The sequence below is a fragment of the Aedes albopictus genome, chromosome 2, assembly GCF_035046485.1.
Source record: "Aedes albopictus strain Foshan chromosome 2, AalbF5, whole genome shotgun sequence".
In the NCBI taxonomy this organism is placed as follows: domain Eukaryota; kingdom Metazoa; phylum Arthropoda; class Insecta; order Diptera; family Culicidae; genus Aedes; species Aedes albopictus.
Genome location: NC_085137.1, coordinates 498,698,798 through 498,723,415, shown reverse-complemented (window position 1 = coordinate 498,723,415; position 24,618 = coordinate 498,698,798). Strand labels below are relative to the sequence as shown.

Below are 24,618 nucleotides of genomic sequence, written 5' to 3'. Positions count from 1 at the left end.
CTTCCTGTTGTGCATTCCACTACAATTAGTCACAAATTTTTGTCGCATACGATCATTTGTGTATGATCGCTCTATTGTTTTAAATCATTGAGTTTAATAGTAAAATAACCAGTTTTTCTGGAATTCCTGTAATTGCTTCAACTTTATGCTCAGAAATGCTGAAAGAATTCATAAAGAAATTCCTCCAATGATTCGTTCAATAAATCTTTTTAAGAGTTTTTCAAGAATTTCTTCAAGAATTATTTTAAAAATCGTATAGAAATTCCTCAAAAAAGTTGTTTGAAAACTTCTTTAAATTTTTTTTCGGAATTCATCATACCTCACTTTGTTATAAGTTTGCATCAAGACCTGTTATAATTCGAATGAGTGTAATCAGTTTCGTACCTTTAAATTCCGCCCTATATTGCTTATCCTTTGACAGATACGCGTATTTCGACTACCACTTGTAATCTTCCTCAGTGTCAGTTATCCAAAGGTACGAAACTGATTACACTCATTCGAAGAGGGTATTCTGCTAAGTGGGTTCGAAAAGTCGGTACAAGACCTGTTATAATGATGGTAAAACTAGGTATAATTTTGTAATTTTAACACCTAACCCCTTTATTTTATTACACATTCTGTTGGAAAATTATCGCTGAAATAATAACGCCGTCAGATATAATTTCGTTATTTCTTTCTGATCGGGAAAGTTGGCACTGGGCAAAGAACTGAATATCATCAATATCTCCTCTCTAGAAATACCGCAAAGAAATCATCATTTTTCATGAAACTCGAGAACGCTTATAACTACTAATGAGACGAAACTTTTAAATTCCTAGAAGAGCTTTTGGATTATTTGCTGCAATAATTTTCATGATTTCTTTCGACATTTAGGGTTCGTTCAAATATTACGTAACGCTGAGGGGGGAGGGGGTCTAACAATGTGTTATGCTTCATACAAAATTTCAAAATTTTCCATCAAAAGCTGTCACGTGGGGAGGGAGTTGGTTTTAAAATGGCCAAATTTTGCGTTACGTAATATTTGAATGAACCCTTATACAATGAATGGTTGGTCATTGCCATGAAAAGTTTTCTGTTTTTCTTTCTCATGTATTTCTTAAAAATTTCCAGAAATAGATTTCAAATATGAGTTTTGGTTGAACTTTCGGTGACATCAGCAAACAGACTTGTAGTTAATGGGTACAACAGCGAATGCGTTGTGGATTGGCATCTAAGCCGAAAGAGAAATGGATTTGTGAAAAAGGGAATGTTCATCGTTACCAGCTCTGTGGTTTAGTTGGTTAGAGCACCGGTCTAGCGAATACGGAGTCGTGGGATCGAATCCAACCAGGACGCGTTTTCTTTTTAAATTATATCTGAATTTGCCAAGTAGTAACATTATGTGCCTTTTAATTAATAACATGTTTTTCCTGTATATGGTATTGGTTCTCTTATTAAGGATGTCGCTCCCATTTTCATCCTAATAAAAACAAAGGATTGAAGGAAGCACTGTTTATTTTTTTCTAATTTTTGTACATCTGATTCTTTTTTTGAATGGGTCTAGTTTTTGCTATAACTCAGTCAATTTTCAACCAATCCTCATGACATTTTGTACACATGTAGACACGGTTAGTCCTATCCGTGTACAATATTTCATGAGAATCGGTTGAAAATTGTCTGAGTTATAGCAAAAACCAGACCCGCGCTAAAAAAAAGAATTGAGCGTATTTTTTTTGTTAGAAGTGAACACGCATGAAACTAAAAAGAACGCAATCAATCGGTGCCGTAATCGCTTGTTTTCGAAAAGGATGAACTTGGGAGCGTGAGATTTTTTATGGTGCTCATACCTTATTTCGGTGATTTTGTTGAAAAATTCTAAATATTGTTTTCACTGGAACTGCTAAAGTTAGTTTTTTATTTGTCTTTTTTTATTTGAACTTTAACCAATGCTCAATCCTCACAAGAAGTTGAAAGTTTAATCCAAAAGAAATGCTCTTTGATCACAACACAATTTCGGAACACGTATTTTGCGGCACACTTTCGGAAAGTCTCAATTTAATTAATGTGAAAGCAACCATCGGCTCGAGACCAACCGTCTAGCATCAATTAAAACTTCCAACAGAATCAACATTTACATAAACTTTCCATGGGCCCGAAACATAGCTCAAAGGCTTAGAATTAACTTTCACCTTCAAACAGTACGTGATACATGTCATGTGCCGATATTCAGTTTGAATTTAAAACAGGGTTGAAAATAAAAAAACTTGAAAACTCACCTTATAGCCGAGGTAGGCAATGAGCAGCGACTCGGTGAGCGATATGAGCGCCAGTACCAGCTGCACGGCCCAAAGCTCGGTCGAGCGGTTCACCCACAGGATCGCGTCCCAGTTGATGATGGGATTCTCCTGGAACTCCTCCTCCGTCAGTTTGGCCGAGTCCAGGAACTCCGTCTTGTTGGCAACCTTGCACCCGTAGCTGCCGGAGTGAAAAATGAAAGCGAAAAACGGAACAGAAGCGGATAATTAATTTACTTTCGATGAAAAGCTACGAGAGAGAGAAAAAGGAAGAATCGCATAAAATATTAATTCGAACAGGGGGCTCTCCTATGTGAAACCAGCCAACCAACCATTCAGTCGGCGTAAATTGATTACAGTCGCGTTGGTGTGCTACATTAGCGTAGTCGGTAGTAGCTGATGGAGAAGATGATCAGTCTTCTTCAAGTTTCCATGATTCGAGCTTATCTAGTAGGGTCGGAGGGTTCAGAAAATGTACCAACTTTTCAGATGCTCGCATACTTGTTACATTCGCTTAGAGAGGTGGTCATAACAGGTATTTTCTCTTGTTTCTTGCTTTTCTGTAATCTTCACAGGAATAATGAGCAGAAAACATCGAAATTATACTTTTCTAGACTACAAAACCTAAATTTTTGTTAAAATACGACCAGTTAGCGAATTCCGGTGTAAAATTTCATTACCTTTGAATTTTGACCTTCGGTGGCATCACTGTGCGCACTTCATGGAAACCAAGCGCACGCCACATCGTTTCCACCCAATTTAGTGCTTGCTTTCCGTTTCGGTGTCACCGTTGATGGAGATACTCTCCAGAGGTGATATCGTAAATGGACCGAAATTGAAAAGTTTATCCGAAAAAATAAAAACGAAGTTAATCCCACAGAAATCGATTCGGCCTTCCACGTCGTTGCTGTTGTTGTTGTTCCTGCTGCTGCTGCTGCTGCGTTGTAGGTCATACACTTGATGTCTTCACCTCATCAAAGGAAGGACGACGACTGCAGCCGAATGGGAGGATGTCCTGTCCTGAGAGGATACTGAGAAAGGTCGACTGACTGCTGGTGCGATAAAATATGTATCCGACCAGGCTCAATTATTCATTGGGGCTTTTTTGAGGAAGACAAGACAAGGGTCACACTCAGAACTCGGAAGGCTAAGGAAAACCCATAAAAGCAGCCGACGACGCCCGCCGCCCCGGTTGATGGCTGGCTGGCATGGCTGGAAAGCATGATGAATAATAGACGCCGTGTTTACTCGTCTCCTATTAAAGCGATTTGTGAGCAGCTCAGAAGCTCATAGTATTTGACTTTAGTGGGATTAGGTAGGTTGGTAGTGTTTTGAAATGAGATCAAATGTTGGGACAGGGGACCGCATATAAATCAGGTTTTTCCTAAAAGTTAACTTCAGCTTCTTCCTTTGGCATATGCTTTGAGAAACTTTCACAAATTCCCTCAATTTGCAAAGGATCTGATCCGTGAACTCCGTTGTTCTTACATCAATTCGTGAATTGTTCAGGAATTGGATTATCCAAAGAATGTGTTAGTCACACTTAGTAACCCTTTTTTATTTCCAAGAAAAGATTGAATATTCTTCTTTTTCTTTTTTATGGCTCTACATTCCCACTGGAACTTGACCGACCTTTCTTCAACTTAGTGTTCTTTAAGCACTTCCACAGTTATTAAATGAAGGGATTTCTATTCCTGCCATTGCATGATTTTGCACTATTATGCTCAGGGAGCCGAGAAAATTTCTCCAACCGGAACGGGAATCGGACCCGTCGAATCCGGATTGGCAATCCATAGTCTGAACCACTAGGCTAACTGGCGATCCTGAATACTCCTCATAGCAAACGGAAAAGCCTCTTGGAATTCAAAAAAAAATTACTAAAAATTATCAAGTCAATTACACTGGTTTACAATTTTTGAACTCGGTAATGCCATGTTCAGACTACGAAGTTATATCATGATACAAGCAACGTGATATTCCAATATCACGAAACCGTTCACACTGGGTGAATGGTGATATTGCTTGACAGGTGATATTGGGATGTAAACATGTTTACAATTCTTCATCTCTTTCATTTCTATTTTTTGATCCAATGTTTTTCTGCATTATTGCAAACTGTTTTCGAATAATCTGGTTTTATGTTGCGGATTTTCAGCCGGAACCCAGAATCTAGGCCGGAACCTAGACTGCAGGTTGCGCGTCACCCGCTGCCAAAACAACGATGTGAACATTTCGACTAGGATTTGACCTCCAGCTGGGTATTTAGGCCGCTCCAGGAAACGTCTAGAATATTTTACAAGTGAATGCATCCGATAGATTCTGTGAATGTATCCGGCAGAGATCCGACAGACTCCGTTGAAAACTTGCTACTGTTGCCAAAAAATGGTATTGTCATGAAGCTCCAGAGAATTCCTCCAGGAGTTCCATCTTGGGATCCCACCAGGAGTTTCCTATGGGGATTCCTCTAGAAGTTTCATCTGGGGATTCCTCTAGGATTTTGTTCTGAGTGTTCCTGCAGGATTTCCTCCTGGCGATTCCTCCAGAAGTTCCCACTGGGAATTCCTCCAGGAGTTTCATCTGGGATTCCTGTAGGAGTTCCATCTGGGGATCCCTCCATGAGTTCCATGTGGGGATTCCTCCAGGAGTTCCTTCTAAAGCTTCCTCCAGAAGATTCCTCCAGGAGTTTCCTCTTGGGATAACTCCAAGATTTCCTTCTGGGTATTCCTGCAGGAGTTCCATCTGGGAATTCCTCCAGAAGTTTCCTTTGGGTATTTCTCCAGGAATTACTTCGAGGAATTCCTGCAGGAGTTTCTTCTGGAAATTCCTCCAGGAGACGCGGCGCGAAACGAACACAACACTTATCGTTCTTACAAACAGAAAATTCCGCCGCGTCTTGTGTGTGTTCTTACGTAAGCACGAAACCTAAAAAATGAATGATTCCTCCAGGATTTCCTTCGGAGGATTCCTGCAGGAGTTCCTTCTTCCTCCAGAAGTCCTACAAACTGGCAGCACTGCTTCTGGTATCCGTTGCAATAATTTGTAGTGCTATTATTTCTTGGATATAGTGTGATATCTATATATTTTATTTATTATTTCGATTTTAAAGTGTTTGTTAAAGTCGGGAGTTCGAGCATAAAGTCGTATTTTTGGTGTTCTGTGTATATAAAGGCTGAAAATGTTAATTTAAATTTCTGTTATTTTCTTGGTCATCAATAGTAGTTGCCTCGCTCCAGCAATCAATTATCTGTGTATACCGTTGCTTTTGTCTTGTGTCTGTATTGTGGCGAACAACATTCATCTCATAGGACGTCATAAAGGTGTTGCGAGGTTCTTTAGAACGGCAATTCGTGTTTGTATCGTTGGTTGTTTTTCTGTGGTTCGAGTATTCTCACTAGTAGCACACGCCAGTGGTTTCTCTGGTCTCTGGCAAGGGCCATCGTCGCTGCATACAACTGCCACCAAGTAGTTTGTATGTATGCAAGTGGTTGCGGTGTAATACTGCAGAATTTGGCGAAACTGAGAAGAAAGAATCCAGAAAACACGTCGAGTATATCCACTAGTAGCACACAATAGTGGTTACTCTGGTCTCTGGCAAGGGCCGTGATACTGCGTATAGCTGCCACAAAGTAGTCTATACGTATGTAAGCGGTTGCAGTTGCGATATACTGCAGTATTTGGCGAAACTGGATAGAAAGAGCCAGCGTTAAACCGATTGCGCAAGTATTAAACCTGTAGTCTTGAGTACCTCGCCACTCATGATGTGAGGTTGAGTTGTACACGTCACAGTTTGTTTGTTTGTAAGTTCATGTAGCGATAACATCTCACAGATCGATTGTTGTATTGAGCAATACTTTGAAAATTGATTTTGATTTTAACTTGTTCAGTGTGTTGTATTTTGTTATAGCTTTATACACTACACGCCCTTTACACGTGTTTATGCTTGTGTTGCTTCTGTTGTAGTAGTTTTGTCACCATTCTTTTAAATTGTTTGGATTGTTTACATACTCAATTCAAGGTAAGTAGCATAAATCAAGAATGACGGTGGACGACACGAATGATGTTCTTTCTTGTACCGATTGTAAGAAGGAGGAAAATGATCCAAATAAACTTATGACTTGCTTGTACTGCTTTTCGAGTGTTCATTTTAAATGCCGTAACATATCAGGATCTTCAATTCGTAAACTCAAGCAAAACATGTATTTCTGTACCGCTAAATGCTCAGATATCTACAAAAGGATCACTGATATGCAAAATAAACGTTCATTAATAGTTGAGAATCTAGGCTCAGAGCTAAAAAAATCGATACACGCTATTGTTTCCGCTCAAATGAGTGAGATTAAAAACGAAGTCAGCTCGATCACAAAGGCCATTGAAGACTCGCAACAGTTTCTGTCTTCTAAATTCGATGATATAGTGCATGATTTTGAAGCTTTTAAAGCGGAAAACTGTCGTCTTAGATCAGAAGTTGATGTTTTGAAAAATGAGTTGTCTGCTTTAAAAACGTTTACTCATAATTTGGAATGTAGTGTAGATAAAGCCAATAAAGAATCGATCGGCAATAATGCTATGATACACGGAGTGCCAGTCCAGTCCAATGAAGAAGTCACTGAAATAGTTGCAAAAGTTGCTGATTGTATAGGTGCAGAACTTCCTACTGAATCTCTCATATCTGTCTCTCGAGTGTCTCCTGTCAGTTCTACCATTGGTAAACTTGTGCCAATCAGGCTTGTCCGCACTGAGCGCATGAAAATTCTGCTCTTTTGATTGACACCACCAAAATCATCGTATTTATCAAATCTTTCTATCTTACCTGATAGAAGGATGTTGAAATATCTCAAATGTCATTTCGAACTGTCAAAAAATCGCACCGCAGTGCCGCACTGAGGGTGCAAAGAGAATTTCACCCGGGTGAATTCACCCCAGTGAATTTCTCTTCGCGCGCTCGGTGTGGCACTGCGGTGCGACCTTTTGACATTTCGAAATGACATTTAGAATATTTGAACATCCTTCTATCAGGTAAGATAGAAAGATTTGATAAATACGATGATTTTGGTGGTGTAAATCAAAAGAGCAGAATTTTCATGCGCTCAGTGCGGACAAGCCTGGTGCCAATACGAATTGTATTTAGGAGTAAAGCTGTAAAAGAATCATTTTTTGGCTAAAAAACGCAAGTATGGAATGCTATCATCCGCTGTAATTGACCAGTCAATTGTTTTAAATGGGAAGCCTTCAAATATCGCCATTAGAGATGAGCTAACTTCATATTCATTGGAACTTTTACATGAAGTACGAAGCTTTCAGAAAGACATGAAACTAAAATACGTTTGGGCTGGCAGGGATGGAGCAGTTTTGGTGAAGAAGGATGAAACATCAAAACCGATAATCATTAAAAACAGAAATGATATTAATAAGCTAGTACAAGGATCTTCTACATCCCAGTCGCTCACAAACTTCAAGAGGGCTGTGTAAATGTTATCTTTTTATTTGCCAAATGCCCATTCACTGTTTTTTTTTCGTTTTGTTTATTATTATTATTTTTTGTATCTTTTTAATATTAATTCACAATGGCTAACCATAATAACTACTCACATATACATATTGATGAATACAATGAACATTGTGCTGTTGACAAAAATAATATAAATCAACTGCGTATTTTGCAATGAAACATTCGAGGAATGAATGATATTAACAAATTTGATTACATTCTTGAAACGCTAGAACACTGTAATCTACCGATTGACATAATTGTCATAGGCGAGACTTGGATCAAAAGAGAAAATGTAGCTTTGTATAATGTACCTGGATATAATGCAATATTTTCGTGCAGAGAAAGCTCTAATGGTGGTTTGGCTATGTACATCAGGAATGACCTTCATTTTGCTGTTCAGTGTAACGTACATGTCGAAGGTTTTCATCACATTCATGTTAATATTTGTCAAAATAATCGTACCTTTGATATTCATGGCTTTTACCGTCCCCCGTCATTCGATGTTAATAACTTCTTAGATATTTTGGAAAATGTATTTGATAATTGTGTCTCTAATAGATCTTGTTTTCTTGTTGGTGATGTTAATATACCTATGAATGCTTTTGGCAATAATGTAGTTGTAAAATATAGAACGCTTTTAGAATCGTACGGGTTCGTCTGTTCCAACACTTTTCCTACAAGACCGATAAGTGCAAACTTAATAGATCACGCAGTCTGTAGAATTGATGATCTGCCTCGTACTAGGAACGATACAATCTCTTCGGATCGTAGTGATCACTCCATGATACTTACGTCTTTCCAATTATTTGAAGATAGACAAAAAGTAACTCTCGTCAAAACAATTGTAGATAATCAGAAAATCTCCAATGATTTTAAAACCTATTTGTATTCTCTTGGTGAAGTTCAGGATCCAAATGTATGCCTAGCTAACATCATATCTACTTATAAAACTTTACATGAAAAATACTCAAAAGTTATAACTAAAAATGTCAATGTAAAAGGAAGTTTCTGTCCATGGATGAACCTTCATCTGTGGAATTTAATTAAAATAAAGAATAATTACATTAAGCGACTCAAAAGAAACCCCAATGATCAACACCTCCAAGGCTTGCTCAAACATATCTCTAATAAAGTAACTGCAGCGAAAAAAAGTTGTAAAGTGTTGTATTACAAAAACCTTCTAAATAACACTCCGCACTCCAAACTATGGACACATATTAATAAAATATTTGGGAAAAGTTCTAAATCAAGTGAGATTACTCTCAATGAAAATGGTATAAAAATTGATAATAGCCAACATGTTTGTGAGATTTTTAACAAATATTTTTCCAACATAGGTCAAGAGCTCGCTAACGATATTGTAGTGGATACCTCGTCTAATCCGTTGTCGTATTTGAAGAGAGTTTCCGGTTCAATTTTTTTAACTCCAGCATCTCCTAATGAAGTAACTTTGCTCATTAATGATTTAGCTTCAAAAAAATGTGGAGGTCCCGATGGTATCACAGCCGATGATCTTAAGCAAAATTCTGTTAGTTTTTCCCGAATCTTGGCACAGATCTTTAATAGGATTATAGAAACAGGAGTTTATCCCGATTGCCTGAAAGTAGCTAGAGTGATACCAATTTTTAAATCTGGCGATGCCCATGATGTGAGTAATTACAGACCTATATCAACGCTATCCACATTTAACAAAATTATAGAAAAGTTACTTATTAATAGACTTGTTCCATTTTTAAACCAGCATAAAGTGCTTTATAAATTTCAGTACGGTTTTCGGCAGGGTAGTAGTACTGAAACGGCTATTTCTGAGCTGCTTGATGATGTTATCAAGGGAATCGATGACAAACAATTAGTTGGAGCCCTCTTCTTAGATCTGCGGAAGGCGTTTGACACGTTAAACCACACAATACTTTTGAGAAAGCTTGAAGCGTATGGAATCCGAGGCATTGCTAATGATATAATACGCAGTTATCTGACAGGTAGAAGACAATTCGTGTCGATAGGAGAAGTCGTTAGTTCTTTAAGGCCAATTTCGGTAGGAGTGCCTCAAGGCAGCAATATTGGCCCATTACACTAGTTAACAGCATTTTTGAACTCGGTAAGCTGATGATCATTTTTGGTGTAGAATCATGCCCTGAGTTCGAAAACGCGAAGGAAAAAAATTACAGTAGAGCGGAAATTTTTTCGACTTTCCATACAAGGTTGATGATTTGAAATCGATTTTTGTTCTATTTTTAAGCAAAGTCGCTCACTTCAAACATCTCATTCTCCGTAATCAATGCTCCGATTGAGCTGAAAATTTTACAGTAACTCGCCTACATATGATATGTCAAATAAACGTCGAGAAAGAATTTTTCAGTTGTTTTTTTCTTATTGAAAAAAATACATTTCTTCAAAAAATTTTGGGAATTTTGCCAAAATTTAAGAAGATCGTCCCTAAAACTCGCCAATATCTTGAATTTCATCAATCTGACGCAAATCCTGTATTCAGATGATCGAATGGTATTGTATTCAGCTTTTAATTTATGGAAAAAGATTTAAAATTGGTTGAATAAAACGCAATATATTTGAATTTTAGTAAATTACATATTTTGAAAAGTTACAAAAGTCGATATTAAGCTAAAACTCAAAAACTGTTCTACTTTAAATTTTTTGAAGGTCGGTTTCGAAATCAGCACTAAATTGTGCTTCAAAAATTTTGGTCGTTGACAGAAGTTCACGACTTTCGTTTTATTTTGTAAACTTGTGTTATTATTCTTATTATATATCAACGACCTTAGTAAGCTTCCGCTAAAAGGAGTGCCACGTCTGTTCGCTGATGACACAGCATTGTTTTATTCGCGTCTTGACATTCAAGCAGTAGCAAACGACATGAATGATGATTTGAAGGTGTTATCCAAATATTTGGCATCAAATTTACTTTCATTAAATATTTCAAAAACAAAGTATATGGTCTTCCGTTCTCCTAGAAAAAACGTTGATAATAGTTTTATAGTTTCTCTTAATTCATGCTCAATTGAACAAGTACAGTCGTTTAAGTTTCTAGGTCTATTTCTAGACACGACTTTGAGTTGGTCTGAACACATCAAACATGTAGAGAAGAAAGTCTCGTCGCTTTGTGGAATTTTGCGAAGGGTTAGTGGGTTTTTACCTCGTAGCGTACTTCTTAAATTTTACTTTGCCCATATTCATTCAATTTTAAGCTATCTTATAATTGCATGGGGTCGTGCCTGTAAGTCACATCTGAAAAAAGTCCAAACTCTCCAAAACAGATGCCTCAAAATAATTTTTAAGAAACCTTTTTTGTACCCTTCTTTACAGCTTTACTCCGACAATTCTCATAGCATTCTACCCATCAATGGCCTTTGTGAACTGCAGACTGTAATCTTTGTATACGATACACTTCATAGAAATAATTTTCATCATAATATTCAAATGCCCTCATAGATACACTTTAAGACGACCTAACAACCTACACCAATATAGAGCCACAACTACATTTGGTAAAAAACGAATATCCATCATTGGTCCTATCAAGTACAATCAATTACCAGAAGAAATCAAGCAAATAACAATTCGTTCAATTTTCAAAGCCAAGTTAAAGAACTTCTATAAATTGCGTATCACCGACATTCTAGGCTAATATTTTATTGCAACCTCTACCAGAAGTAAGTTTTTGTTATTGTTATTTAAATTAGTTTAAGCTCACAGTGGCTCCCTTAAAAGGAACAATATGTTCCACTGGGATGTCACGCCCAACACTTTTATAATAGTTATCTTTATATTTAGTTCTTTATACTTAGCATTTTGTTGTTTTTTTTACTCAGCTCGTTTCAATTTCATATTAAGTTTTTGTGTTGCCAGAAAAGAGCTGAGATAGTTGCGTCCACTACCAGGGGACTCACTCTACGAGTCCTTTGGTGTGGGGGGGGGGATAGTGGCGGGTAAAAAAAAAAAAAAAAAAAAAAAACAAAAAAAAAAAACAAAAAAAAAACAAAAAAAAAAACAAAAAAAAAGAAAAAAAAAAAAAAAAAAGTTTCATCTGAAGATTCCTCCAGGAGTTCCCTCTAAAAATTCCTTCAAGAATCCCTTCAAGGATTCTTTCAGCAATTGCTTCAAGATTTTTTCCAGGATTCCCTTCAAGGATTCTTTCAGGAATTCTTATAGGAACTTGTTCATAAATTTCTCAGATGATTCCTTCACGATATATTTCAAGGGTTCCCTTTAGGAATTCCTTTAAAAATTTCTTTAAGAATTCTTCAATTACTATCCTCAAAGAATTTTCATAAATTCTTTCAAGGGTTTCTTCAGGAACTCCTTCAACAATTTTTTCAAGGATTCCTTCAAGAATTCCTTCAGGAGTTCTTTCAAGGATTCCTCCAGGAATTCCTTTAAGGGTTCCTCCAGGAATTCCATCAAGGATTCCTCCAGGAATTCCTTCAAGGATTCCTCCAGGAATTTCTTCAAGGATTCCTCCAGGAATTTCTTTAAGGATTCCTCCAGGAATTTCTTCAAGGATTCCTCCAGGAATTCCTTCAAGGATTCCTCCAGGAATTCCTTCAAGGATTCATCCAGGAATTCCTTCAAGGATTACTCCAGGAATTCCTTCAAGGATTACTCCAGGAATTCCTTCAAGGATTACTCCAGGAATTCCTTCAAGGATTCCTCCAGGAATTCCTTCAAGGATTCCTCCAGGAATTCCTTCAAGGATTCCTCCAGGAATTTCTTTAAGGATTACTCCAGGAATTTCTTCAAGGATTCCTCCAGGAATTCCTTCAAGGATTCCTCCAGGAATTCCTTCAAGGATTCCTCCAGGAATTCCTTCAAGGATTCCTCCAGGAATTCCTTCAAAGATTCCTTCAGGAATTCCTTCAAAGATTCCTTCAGGAATTCCTTCAAAGATTCCTTCAGGAATTCCTTCAAGGATTCCTTCAGGAATTCTTTCGAGGATTTCTCCAAGGATTCCTTCAGAAATTCCTTTAAGAATTTCTTCAGGAACTTCTCCAAGGATTCCTTCAGGAATTCCTTCAAGGATTCCTTCAGGAATTCCTCTAAGGATTCCTTCAAGAATTCCTCCAAGGATTCCTTCAGGAATTCCTCCAAGGATTCTTTCGGGAATTCCTCCAAGGATTCCTTCAGGAATTCCTCCAAGGATTCCTTCAGGAATTCCTCCAAGGATTTCTTCAGGAATTCCTCCAAGGATTCCTTCAGGAATTCCTCCAAGGATTCCTTCAGGAATTCCTCCAAGGATTCCTTCAGGAATTCCTCCAAGGATTCCTTCAGGAATTCCTCCAAGGATTCCTTCAGGAACTCCTCCAAGGATTCCTTCAGGAATTCCTCCAAGGATTCCTTCAGGAATTCCTCCAAGGATTCCTTCAGGAATTCCTCCAAGTATTCCTTCAGGAATTCCTCCAAATATTCCTTCAGGAATTCCTGCAAAAATTCCTTCAGGAATCCCTCCAAGAATTCCTTGAAAAAATCCATCAAGGATTCCTTCAGGAATTCCTCCAAGGATTCCTTAAAAAATTCCTTCAAGGATTCCTTCAGGAATTTCTTCCAGAATTATTTCAGGAACTCGTTTGAAGATTTCTCTCAAAGATTTCTTCAAAAATTCCTTACAGGATTTCTTCAAGGATTGTTTCTAGAATTCCTTCAAGAATTATTTCAGGAATTCCTTTAAGAAATTACTTCAGGAATTCCTTCAAGGATTTCTCCAGGAATTCCTTCACGGACTCCTCCAAGAATTCCTTGAAAGATTCCTCCAAGAATTCCTGCAAGGATTCCTCTAAAAATTTCTTCAGTAATTCCTTCATGGATTCCATCATAAATTTTTTCACGGATTACTTCAGGAATTTCTTCAATGATTTCTTGAGGAATTTCTTCAAGGATTCCTTCAGAAATTCCTTCATGAATTGCTTCAGGATTGAAGGAATCCTTCATGAATTCCTGAAGGAATTCTTGGAGGAATTTCTGAAGGAATCTTCGAAGGAATCCCTGAAAGAATTCTTGAAGAAATCCTTGAAGGAATTTTGGAATGAATCCTTGAAGGAATTCCTGAAGGAATCCTTGAGGAAATTTTTGAAGGAATCCTTGGAAGAATTCCTGAAGGAATCCTTTAAGGAATTCCTGAAGGAATCCTTGAAGGAATTCCTGAAGGAATCCTTAAAGGTATTCCTGGAGGAATCCTGAAGGATTTCTTGAAGAAATTCCTGAAATAATCCTTGAAAAAATTCCTCAAGGAATCCTTAAAGGAATCCTTGTAGAAATTTCTGAAATAATCCTTGAAGGAATTCCTGATGGAATACTTGAAGCAATTCCTGAAGGAATCCTTGAAGGAATTCCTGAAGGAGTCCTTGAAGGAATTCCTGAAGGAATCCTTGAAGGAATTCCTGAAGGAATCCTTGAAGGAATTCCTGAAGGAATCCTTGAAGGAATTCCTGAAGGAATCCTTGGAGGAATTCCTGAAGGAATCCTTGGAGGAATTCCTGAAGGAATCCTTGAAGGATCTTCTGAAGCATTTCTTGAAGGAATCCTTGAAGGAATTCTTAAATTCTGAAGGAATTTCTGAAGGAATCCTTGAAGGAATTCCTGAAGTAATCTTTGACGGAATTCCTGAAGGAATCCTTGACGGAATTCCTGAAGGAATCCTTGACGGAATTCCTGAAGGAATCCTTGACGGAATTCCTTAAGGAATCCTTGACGGAATTCCTTAAGGAATTCTTGAAGGAATTCCTGATGGAATCCTTGAAGGAATTCCTGAAGATTCCTTGATAGCATTTTTGAAGGAATCCTTGAAGGAATTTCAAAAGGATTCTCGGAAGAATTTCTAAAGGAATCCTTCCTTAAAGAATTTTTGAAGAAATTCCTGAAAAAAAAATCTGAAGGAATTTCTGGAGGAATCCTTGAAGAAATTAATGAAGGAATCCATGAAGAAATTCTTGAAGAAATCTTTTAAGGAAGTCCTGAATGAATCCTTGAAGGAATCCTTGAAAGAATTCCTTGAAAGAATTTCTGAAAGAATTCATGAAGGAACTTCTGCAGGAATTCTTAAAGGAATTCTTGAAGGAATCTTTGAAGGAATTCCTGAAGGAATTCTTGAAGGAATCCCTGAAGGAATTCTTGAAGAAATTCCTGATGGAATTCTTGATGGAATTCCTTAAGGAATTCTTGAAGGAATCCTTATAGGAATTCCTGAAAGAATCCTTGAAGCAATTCATGAAGAAAGCCTTGGAGGAATTCCCGAAGGAATCCTTGAAGGAATTCCTGAATCAATCCCTGAAGGAATACCTGAAGAAATCCTTGAAGGAATTCCTGAAGAAAGCTTTGAAGGAATTCCTGAAGGAATCATCTAAGGAATTCCTGAAGAAATTCCTGAGTCAATCCCTGAAGGAATTCCTGAAGGAATCCGTGAAGGAAATCCTGAAGAAATCCCTGAAGGAATTCCTGAATCAATCCCTGAAGAAATCCTTGAAGGAATTCCTGAAGGAATCCTCGAAAGGAACTCCTGAAGAAATCCCTGAAGTGAACTCCTGGAGAAATTTTCAAAAACAACTTTTGGAGAAATCCCCAGAGGAAGCTCCTGGAGAAATCCCTAAAGAGAACTCCTGAAGAAATCACCAGATGGAATCTTCAGAGGGAACTCCTGATAGAATCCCTGAAAGGAACTCCCGGAGGAATCATCAGAGGGCCCTTCTGGAGGAATATTTAGAGGAATGAAGGGAAAACAATGGAAGTATTTCTGAGATTCAGCAGACATTTTTGGAAGAATGATCAGAATAGATAATATTACAGTGGTTTTTCAGTTTTATCACGGTCAAAAAAAAATTAACCGTGATATAAACGAAACCGTGAATTTAGCGAAACAAGAAATAAATGTATTTTTTTTATCCAGAATCGTTTCGCTGCAAAATATATACGTCGTAGCTTATATTTTTTAACTGTTTTGGTGGACTGGACATGCTGTATTGATTTTATATTGATTTCGGAATGTTTTTTTGAATTTGAGCGAGTAGTGATTAAAACGACTAGTGATAAAACCGAAACGCCACTGTACTAATTTTTGAAAATATTCAGGCAATTACACGGAAACACTTCTGAAAGTAGACGTGAGAAAATCTTGGATCAATATCTAGAGCATTATTTAGGAAAAACTTATGGAATTGCCTAATATTCCCAACCGGAATTTGTAAAAATTACAATACTGTTTCTTCCTTTTATGTTTTATAATATTTCAATGCAATATATAACCCTGTCACTATGTGATATCGGAGCCGGAGACTATTTTAGGATTACATTAATTTGTGATTTGTGCTAACGTGACAAATCACTATACAAAACGGCCATCGTAAAGTAAACGCAGCATATTATAATTCATGTGTTCTGTCTACCTTCCGGATATAGTATTTCAAATTTCACCAAGATTTTGCATTCCGCATTGCTGCTGGATATTCACGTCACCGTCTTCCCACATAATACAGTCCTTTTCACTCTATCGACCGCCGGTTCCGTCATTGACTACAAGTTTGATCGAAGTTACTCTGAAAGAAAATAGCGATAGTTTGTTATTGTCAGACGTTTTTTTGAGGAAATTCATACAACTTGCCTGGGGAGATTTCCTGATCTGATTGCAAGGATGATGTCCCCTTGCGTCATTATAAAACGGTGCCGTCACCATCGACGTTCCGGTTAGTGGCAAAAAAGAAGGCTGTCGTTTTCGCAACGGATGAGCCATTACCAGTTCCGTTCCTTGGGATGAACACATGCATGACGTTCAAATAACACCTGGCGGCTTCCATTTGAAGCTTCTCCGGCAATAGTGTCGCCTTGTGGACGTTATTAATTATGTTAAAACGGGAACGACAAATGGGACGTTGAGTGCGGGGTATCCGTATTCTTTGATGGAGTTTCCTGAATTGACCATATCCACTCGCGCTGCTCTTTAAATCCCGATTCAAATTCACTAATCGTTGTACCAAACTAATTAATATTCCTCCTGATCTTTCCAATGAAACTTTCACTTCTGCGCCAGAGTTTTCTGCACCGGGTTCGAGAGAAACCAGCTCTTCACTTCAATTAAAATTTAATATTAATTATTAATTTATTAATTTAATATTAATATTTAATATTAATTTCCTAGTCATGACCGATTGAGGCGAAGGAAAAAGCGACAACAAAAACAAACTTTTGGAAAGACATTGCTGTCAAATCAGCACAGGGTTGCCAGAATTGTTCCATTCGAGCAGAAAATTCGAGCAATTATAACATGATATTCAGAATATCACGTTCTGGAGGTGATATTGGAGGTGTCAAAAATGTATGGCAATATCATGTTCCAGGAACATGATATTGGCCTTGTATCACGAAAACCGCTTGTATCATGATACAACGGCGTAGTCTGAACATAGCATAAGCTGATGATCATTTTTGGTGTAGAATCATGCCCTGAGTTCGAAAACGCAAAAGAAAAAAATTACAGTAGAGCGGACATTTTTTTTGACTTTCCATACAAGGGTGATGATTTGAAAACGATTTTTGTTCTATTTTTAAGCAAAGTCTCTCACTTCAAACATCTAATTCTCCGTAATCAATGCTCCGATTGAGCTGACATTTTTACTGTAACGCGCCTACACATGGTATGTCAAATAAACGTCGAAAAAGAATTTTTAGATAGGGGTTTTCCTATTGAAAAAAAAAAATACATTTCTTCAAAAAAAAAAAAAAATTGGGAAATGTGCTAAAATTTAAGGAGATCGTCCCTAAAACTCGCCAATATCTTGAAATTCATCAATCTGACGCAAAACCGGTATTCAGATGATCGAATGGTTTTGTATTCAGCTTTTAATTTATGGAAAAAGATTTAAAATTGGTTTAACAAAACGCAATATATTTGAATTTTAATAAATTACATATTTTGAAAAGTTGTAAAACTCGAATTTTTTGAAGGTCGATTTCGAAATCAGCGCTAAATTGTGCTTCAAAAATTTTGGTCGTTGACAGAAGTTCACGACTTTCGTTTTATTTTATAAACTAGTGTAATGCTCTGAAGCTTCTTGGAATGCATTTCAAATCCCTCATAAACCCCCTCGGACCCCATGCAACGCATATGCGACTCTCCGAAACCCCCGAAAACGTCATGTAACGCCTTCGTAATGTCTTTGAAATCCGCCGAAAATCCTCTGAAACTCCCTTAAAAACCTCCGAAATCTTCCTAAACTACCCCTCCCCACAGACCCCTGACACCCTCTAGCACGAGCTATCCGCATTTTTCTTTCGCAGTTTTCGGAACCACTGGAACTCCAGCTCTACATTGCAAAACTGTCATTTTGTACGCTCATCATCTTGATTTGTGTTACAACCATGGTGCCATATGCTACATTCATGGTAAACGACTTTCATGCATCGAAGGCAGCATGAATGTAGTGTGTGACGGTAGTATGCAACATGAGTCATGAAGGTAAGGGCATTGCGAAGATAATGAGAAAAAAATGTACCATACTGTCTACACTGTCGTTTTTTTCTTTTAAACCATAGGGGGAAAAATCTGCTCAACAAATACCCTAACAGGAAGGTTAGGGTAGTGTGGGGTTAAGGCCGTCTAAAAGTCAGGACTACTCTCTTCTCGACCCATTGAAACACATTCCTATGGTCGCCAAACCTTTCGTCTCTCCGGAAACACCAAGAAGGCATTGCTTCAGAGAAGTCTACACTGTCCTTTGTATGTCCAAATGTACTATACTACTACACTGTCTGACACACCACCCCCTCCCCTACCGGAACTCCCATGAAATGACTCTGAAACCCTGCATGGCTCCCTTTAAATTTCCAAGTCACTCGCCCTTTTTAAGCTTCTTTGCAATCTTCAAATCCATTCGGGTAATGAACTGAATCCATTTAGGTAAAAACTCTATTTAGGCAGTCCCGACTCGTTACCTAAATGGAGGTTTTGGTGTAGAGCATTTCTATAAAGTTACACTGAAACCTCCCTCTATGCTGCTTTTTATACAATTTTAATTTATTTACCTTACCTTACCGCTAAGGCTGGGCCTCTGCTGTACATAGTAGTCGCCTCCATTCCACTCGGTCCATGGCTGTTTGTCTCCAGTTCCGCACTCTGCGTAAGGCCCGCAGATTGTCCTCCACTTGGTCGACCCACCTAGCTCACTGCGCTCCACGTCTTCTTGTACCCTTCTTGTAATTTTAATGTATGCACCTTTTTATGCCATGTAAAGGGGACGGAGCGATTATCTGGGAGAGCAAAGGGAGGTTGCAAAGGCATTTAAAGTAGTTCCAGGGAGGTACCAGGAGAACTAAGGGGCGTTTCAAGGCGGTTCTAGTGTGTTCTAGGGGAACTCAGAGGCGCATACATGGGTTGATACTTTGCATGCCACAACGGGGTCTCAGGAGATCTCAGGATTTTTAGAGGTATCCCAGAGGGTCTCAGGAGCGCTTTAGGAGGTCTCAGCAGGGTTCCAAGGCGTGGCGTTTGAAGAAATCTCAGGGACGTTTCAGAGTATCATAGGTGGTGTCAGGGGGATGCAAGGAGATCTCACAAGCATTTCAGGAGTTCTCAAGTGAATCTCAGGATATTGCAGGAGGGTTCCAGGGGCCTCATGGGAGCTTTAAAGCGATTCAGGAGTGTTTAAGGGGGTCCAATGGAGTACATACCAGAAGATCTCAGAGGCGCTTCAAAGTATTCCAGGAGGTCTCAGTTGGAACCAGGAGGTCTCAAGGGCTTTTCAATGAGTGTCAGGGGCGTCTCACAGGGGTCTCAGTGGGGCTCCATGGAATCTAAATGACGTTGCAGAGGGTCTCAGGGGCCTTTCAAGATGTCTTAGGGCTGTTTCAGCGGTTTGCATGGGATTTCATGGGAGTTACAGTTATGGGCGTTTCAGGGGATTTCAGAAGTGTTCCAAGGGATCTCAGGGGCATTCCAGAGAGCCTCATGGGATTTCCAATGGGTACTAAAGGATCTTAGGACGTTTCAGGGATGATTTAGGGTGTCCTTGAGGTTCTCAGAGGGGTACCTGGATATATCAGAAGCGTTTCAGGGAGTCCCAGGTTGCGACAGATGTGTTTTAGGGATGTTTCAATAAGTCCCAGAGGGTTTCAGGGGGTTCCAAAAGGCCTTGAAATGCGCCTGATCATTTAGGATACTAGGAGAACATTTTCATAGAAAATTTGAGGTTTCTAACAGGAATGCCACCAGATTGTTTTTCACAAATATTTTTTTTATTAATTGTGTGAAGTTTATTAATAAAACTAATTCAATTTTGATTCGCTGACAATTCTTACCACAAGTGATTGAAGAAAACAGGTCGGTGTAACACGCGTAGCTCAAGGAATGACTTGATCTTAGTCATCAAAATGTCCATTCTAGTTTCCGACAAAAAGAAACCAAGCAACATTTTGATTTTACTATTACTTTAGAGCTTTTAGTAGAACTTGTTACTTCAGACTCTAGTTTAATTTAAAAACACTTCACTAATACTTTACTTTTGCAAAAGAAAATAAAAAATGAATAACTCTTTTAAAGAAAAACTAGAAAGGACGAGCAAATTCCTTTTAATTCTACTACTGTGCTTATCTTCGGACAGATAGGCCTATTTCGTCTGTGACTTACAGACTTCTTCAGTGTCGAGCACTTGACACTGAAGAAGTCTGTAAGTCACAGACGAAATAGGCCTATCTGTCCGAAGATAAGCACAGTAGTAGAATTAAAAGGAATTTGCTCGTCCTTTCTAGTTTTTCTTTAAAAGAGTTATTCATTTTTTATTTTCTTTTGCAAAAGTAAAGTATTAGTGAAGTGTTTTTAAATTAAACTAGAGTCTGAAGAAAAAAAAAACATTTTGATAACCAATTAGTCTTGTTGAGGTTGTGAGAACCGTCATTAAACCTAATACCTTTTATTTTGGTTTTATTATGGTTTTAAGAACCTCTTCTGATAAATTTGACTAAAAAATGTTCCTTGGGAAGTTGAAAATAATTTCTTCCAATTCCAATGTAAATAACAACGATATTCAAAAAGAAGAGAAAGAACAGATTTTCTTTCACGGCAAAGGGATTACATTCCTTAAGGGTGATCACATAAATCGATTTTTTCCCTTCTGAAAGTAAACTAGCTAGACATTACGCATCCTGAAATTAATAAAGATATGAGCACTACAATCGAAGATGCAACCATCGAGCAAAACTTTGAACCCGGTTATTTCATAATAACTTTTTTAAGAAAAGTGCCAGTACGGTCATCACCACACCTTAAAAACTAGTTGACCGATTTGCAAACTTTTTTCTTTCTTCGTATTTCAAGTTTCAAAGTACTGAACAACTTATACTTTATAAACAATTGCATAGTTGGCTTAAAAAAATATTTGAATTTTTCATTTTATCCTCAAGAAGAAACATAAGAGAACTTAAATATGGCTGCCATAATGACCGACTTGGACCCCTATTTACGTTTTCAAGAGCACTAATTTTCTAAATTTGCAAATAATTGTGCCTGATATGGATAATCTGATTTTTTTGCAAGTAAACAAAGCTAGGGTAAGTAATTGACAGCGGCAGTTACAAAGTTACAAGCTCAGCTCATTAATGTATTCCTTTCTACTACATATATTGATTGCCTTTGTGCTGCTTTTACTCCTTCAGAGACTTTTCCAGGGACTCTTCAAGAACTCCTGGAGGATTTCTCCTAGAATTCCGTCAGGGTTTGCTCCAGGAACTCCTTCATGGATTTCTACAGGAACTTATTATAAGATTTTTACAAGAATTCCTTCAGGATTTTCTCTTGGATCTATGATCAATATTTCACCTGGAGTAAATTCTCTTATTTGTTGTCTGTTACAGTGAAATATTCGACTGTCCCTCGCGATCCCCTGAATGAAGGTCAAGGACCCCCTTGAGGGGTCGCGACCCATAGTTTGGGAAATCATGCCTTAAGGGATTTTTTTCTGGAATTCCTTGTGGTATTATTCCAGGAACTACTTCAGGGCAGTTACTCCAGGTACCCTTTCAGGGATTCATTTAAAAATTCGTTCAGATATTCTTCTAGAAGTTCTGTCTGGGATTCATTCAGGATTTTCTTGAGAAGATCTTTTGGGGAATTCTCCAGGTTTCTTTTCTTGAATTCCTCCAGGGTATTCATCCAGGAAGTTCATATTGGTTTTCTCCAGATTTTTTTTAGAGATTCCTGCAGGAATTTTTGCAGGGATTCCCTCAGAAATTTCTTCGGGAATTTCTTCAGAGTTCAGAGATTTCTCCTGTTATTTCCTAGGGGAATTTATCTTGGAGGTAATTGTGAGATGTCTTCAGGCATTCTTTGAGGGATTTCTCCAGAAATTCCTACAGAGATTTCTCCAAGGATGCCTACGGACATTTCTCGACGAACTCCTTTAGGGATTTCTCCTAGAGTTCTTTGTAGGATTTTCTTGGAATTCTTTGAAGTATTTGTCTATGAATCACTTCCGGCATTCATCCAAAAATTCTTCTTTTTCTGGAATTTTGCGGGAATTCCTCGAGATTGGAAAGTTGGAGAGATTTCTTCAGAAGCTCATTCTGGATTTTTTTCTCAAATTTCTTTAAGGATTTCTCCAGGAATTTCTTCAGGGACTTTTCCAGGAACTCCTTCGTTGATTTCTGCAGAAGCGCCTTTAGGGACTCCATCTAAGATTCCTCTAGGAATTTCTTGAGGGATTTATCATGGAATTGCTTTAGAAATTCCACCTGGGTTTTTTTGAGGGATTTCGCCAGGATCTTTTTCAGGGATTCCTTCACGATATTTTTCTTGGAATTTTTCAAGAGATTTCTCGTAACGTTGCTTTATAAGTTTCTCCTGTAGCTACTGCAGAGATTTTTTTCCGGGAACTTCGCAACAAATTTCTCCAAGGATTTTTCCACGGATTCTTTCAGAAATTGTTCAGGAATTCCTTCTGAAATTTCTCTTCAAATTGCTGGAGAGATTTCCCCAGGAGTTCCTTTAAAGATAACTTTTTCTGGGATTTATTTTTTGTTTTTAAAAGGATTTTTCCCAGAAACTCCTTCACGAATTTCTACAGGAGCTCTTCGGAAATTTCTCTAGCAACTCCTTCAGTAATTGCTCCAGGTGTTCGTTGAATAATTGCTACAGGAATATTCCTACTTGGAATTCTTCTGAAGATCCTTGCGCGATTTCTTCTTCAATTCCTTGAGAGATTTCTTCAGGAACTCCTTCAGGGATTCGTCCAGGGATTTCTCCAGGAACTTCTCCTTGAAATCATACAGGAATTTCTTCAGGATTCCCTCTAGGAAATCAGTGTGTGATTTCTCTTGGAGGTAATTCAAGGATTCCTCTAGACCAGGAATTTTCCCTGGTTTCCTTTGAGAAGTTTTTCCTAGAATTGCTGGAGAGATTTTTCCAGGAATTGTTTCTGGAAAGTCTGGAAGATCCTTCAAGAATCCCTTAAGGAAAACTTCCAGGAGTTAACTTAGGGGTTCCTCATGAAGATCATCCAGAAATTTCTCTTGTGATTTCTTTAGGAGTTCCATCAGGGATTGCTCCTGGTGATCCTTAGGTACTTTCTCCTAAAGCTCTTCCAATGATTTCTCATGCAGTTTTTCCGCGGGAACATCTTCAGGGATTCTCCCTGAAGTCCTTCAAGAGTTCCTGAGGAAAATTTTCTATAAATTCTCACATGAGTTTGTTCAGGGATACCTTGAGCTTCTTCGGGATTCTTTAAGAGATTTACTTCAGGTTTTCTCTGGTTGGCTGAGATGTAGCTGGGTTTCTCATGAAGTTTGTTACGCGATTCTCCTTAAAGAACTATTTGCGGATCCTCCAGGAGTTACTCATGTGATTTCTTCTAAATTCCTTCAGTGTTTCTTCCACGAGTTTTTCCAGATATTCCTCAAGGAACTTCTTCAAGGATTTTTTTCTGGAGACTTGTATAGTAAGGAGGCACAACCGAGAGCGTATTGAGAGGTTGGCATCCAAGCCGAAAGAGAGATGGAATTGCGAAAATAGGAGTGTTCATGGTGTGGGCTCGAAGTCAGTTTAGCTTGTTATTCCGCAGAATTGTTACCTGTTCTGTGGCTGAGTTGGTTAAAGCGCCGGTCTAGCGAATGCGGAGTCGTGGGTTCGAACTCACCAGGATGAGATTTTTGTTCCACAATGATATCTCTCAATTTATCAATTAATTAACATTCTGTGTCTTCTAATGTTCAAGTTTTTCCTAGTAAATTACAATTGTCCCGAACAGATCCCATCCCATAAGAGCTTTTTCTATATAGCTATGTAGTCAGTATATCATAGTGACCGGAGTTGTCGTAGAAGTTATACTTGTAATTTTATTATTTCATACGGTCTTGAAAAACTGCAGGGAGCATCTATCGCTGTTGAGTCATTTTACCAACATCAAAGCCCCCTGTTCGAAGGGCGACAATAAACTTTTTCTTTGATTGATACTCACCAAGTTGCAAACGTTGGATCTAGGTCCGATACTACTCGTATTATGTACAATATGCAAGTTAGTAACTTAAACAGTAAATTAGCAATTCGTATCCTTAAACCTGTTCACAAAAAAAAATAGACAAGAAAAAAAAACGATAAAATTTACTGCCGATTACTAAATGTGGCAAACAACAATCGAGAACATTTCCGAGTTGCACCGACACCGCACGGTCCAGAGCGGAACGATTCAAATTATCAGCTGTAACAAAATGAAGAAAAACAGTCGGACATTTTCGTTCAACCTGTTGTTCCGCCGCTGTTGGTGACGCAACAAATGGTCACGAAACTACATAAGTAGGAACGGTTCGAAATGAAAAATGGGGTGCCTCCTCACGACGTACCTAGAACTCCATGCTGGGAACCCAAATGGATCC

General features: G+C 38.2%; 1 protein-coding gene across 4 annotated transcripts in view; it reads right to left on the bottom strand.

Annotated features, from left to right (window-relative positions):
- The window catches only part of LOC109408817 (potassium channel subfamily T member 2), a 564,841-nt gene that overhangs the window by 198,058 nt on the left and 342,165 nt on the right, over positions 1-24,618 (bottom strand). For all 4 annotated transcript variants that reach the window (XM_062854367.1, XM_062854368.1, XM_062854369.1 and 1 more), the window contains exons 5-6: positions 24,204-24,303; positions 2,256-2,454 (exon numbers count right to left, since the gene is read on the bottom strand). In XM_062854367.1, coding sequence (XP_062710351.1) covers positions 2,256-2,454; positions 24,204-24,303 — 299 coding nt within the window. The remainder of the gene's footprint in view (positions 1-2,255; positions 2,455-24,203; positions 24,304-24,618) is intronic.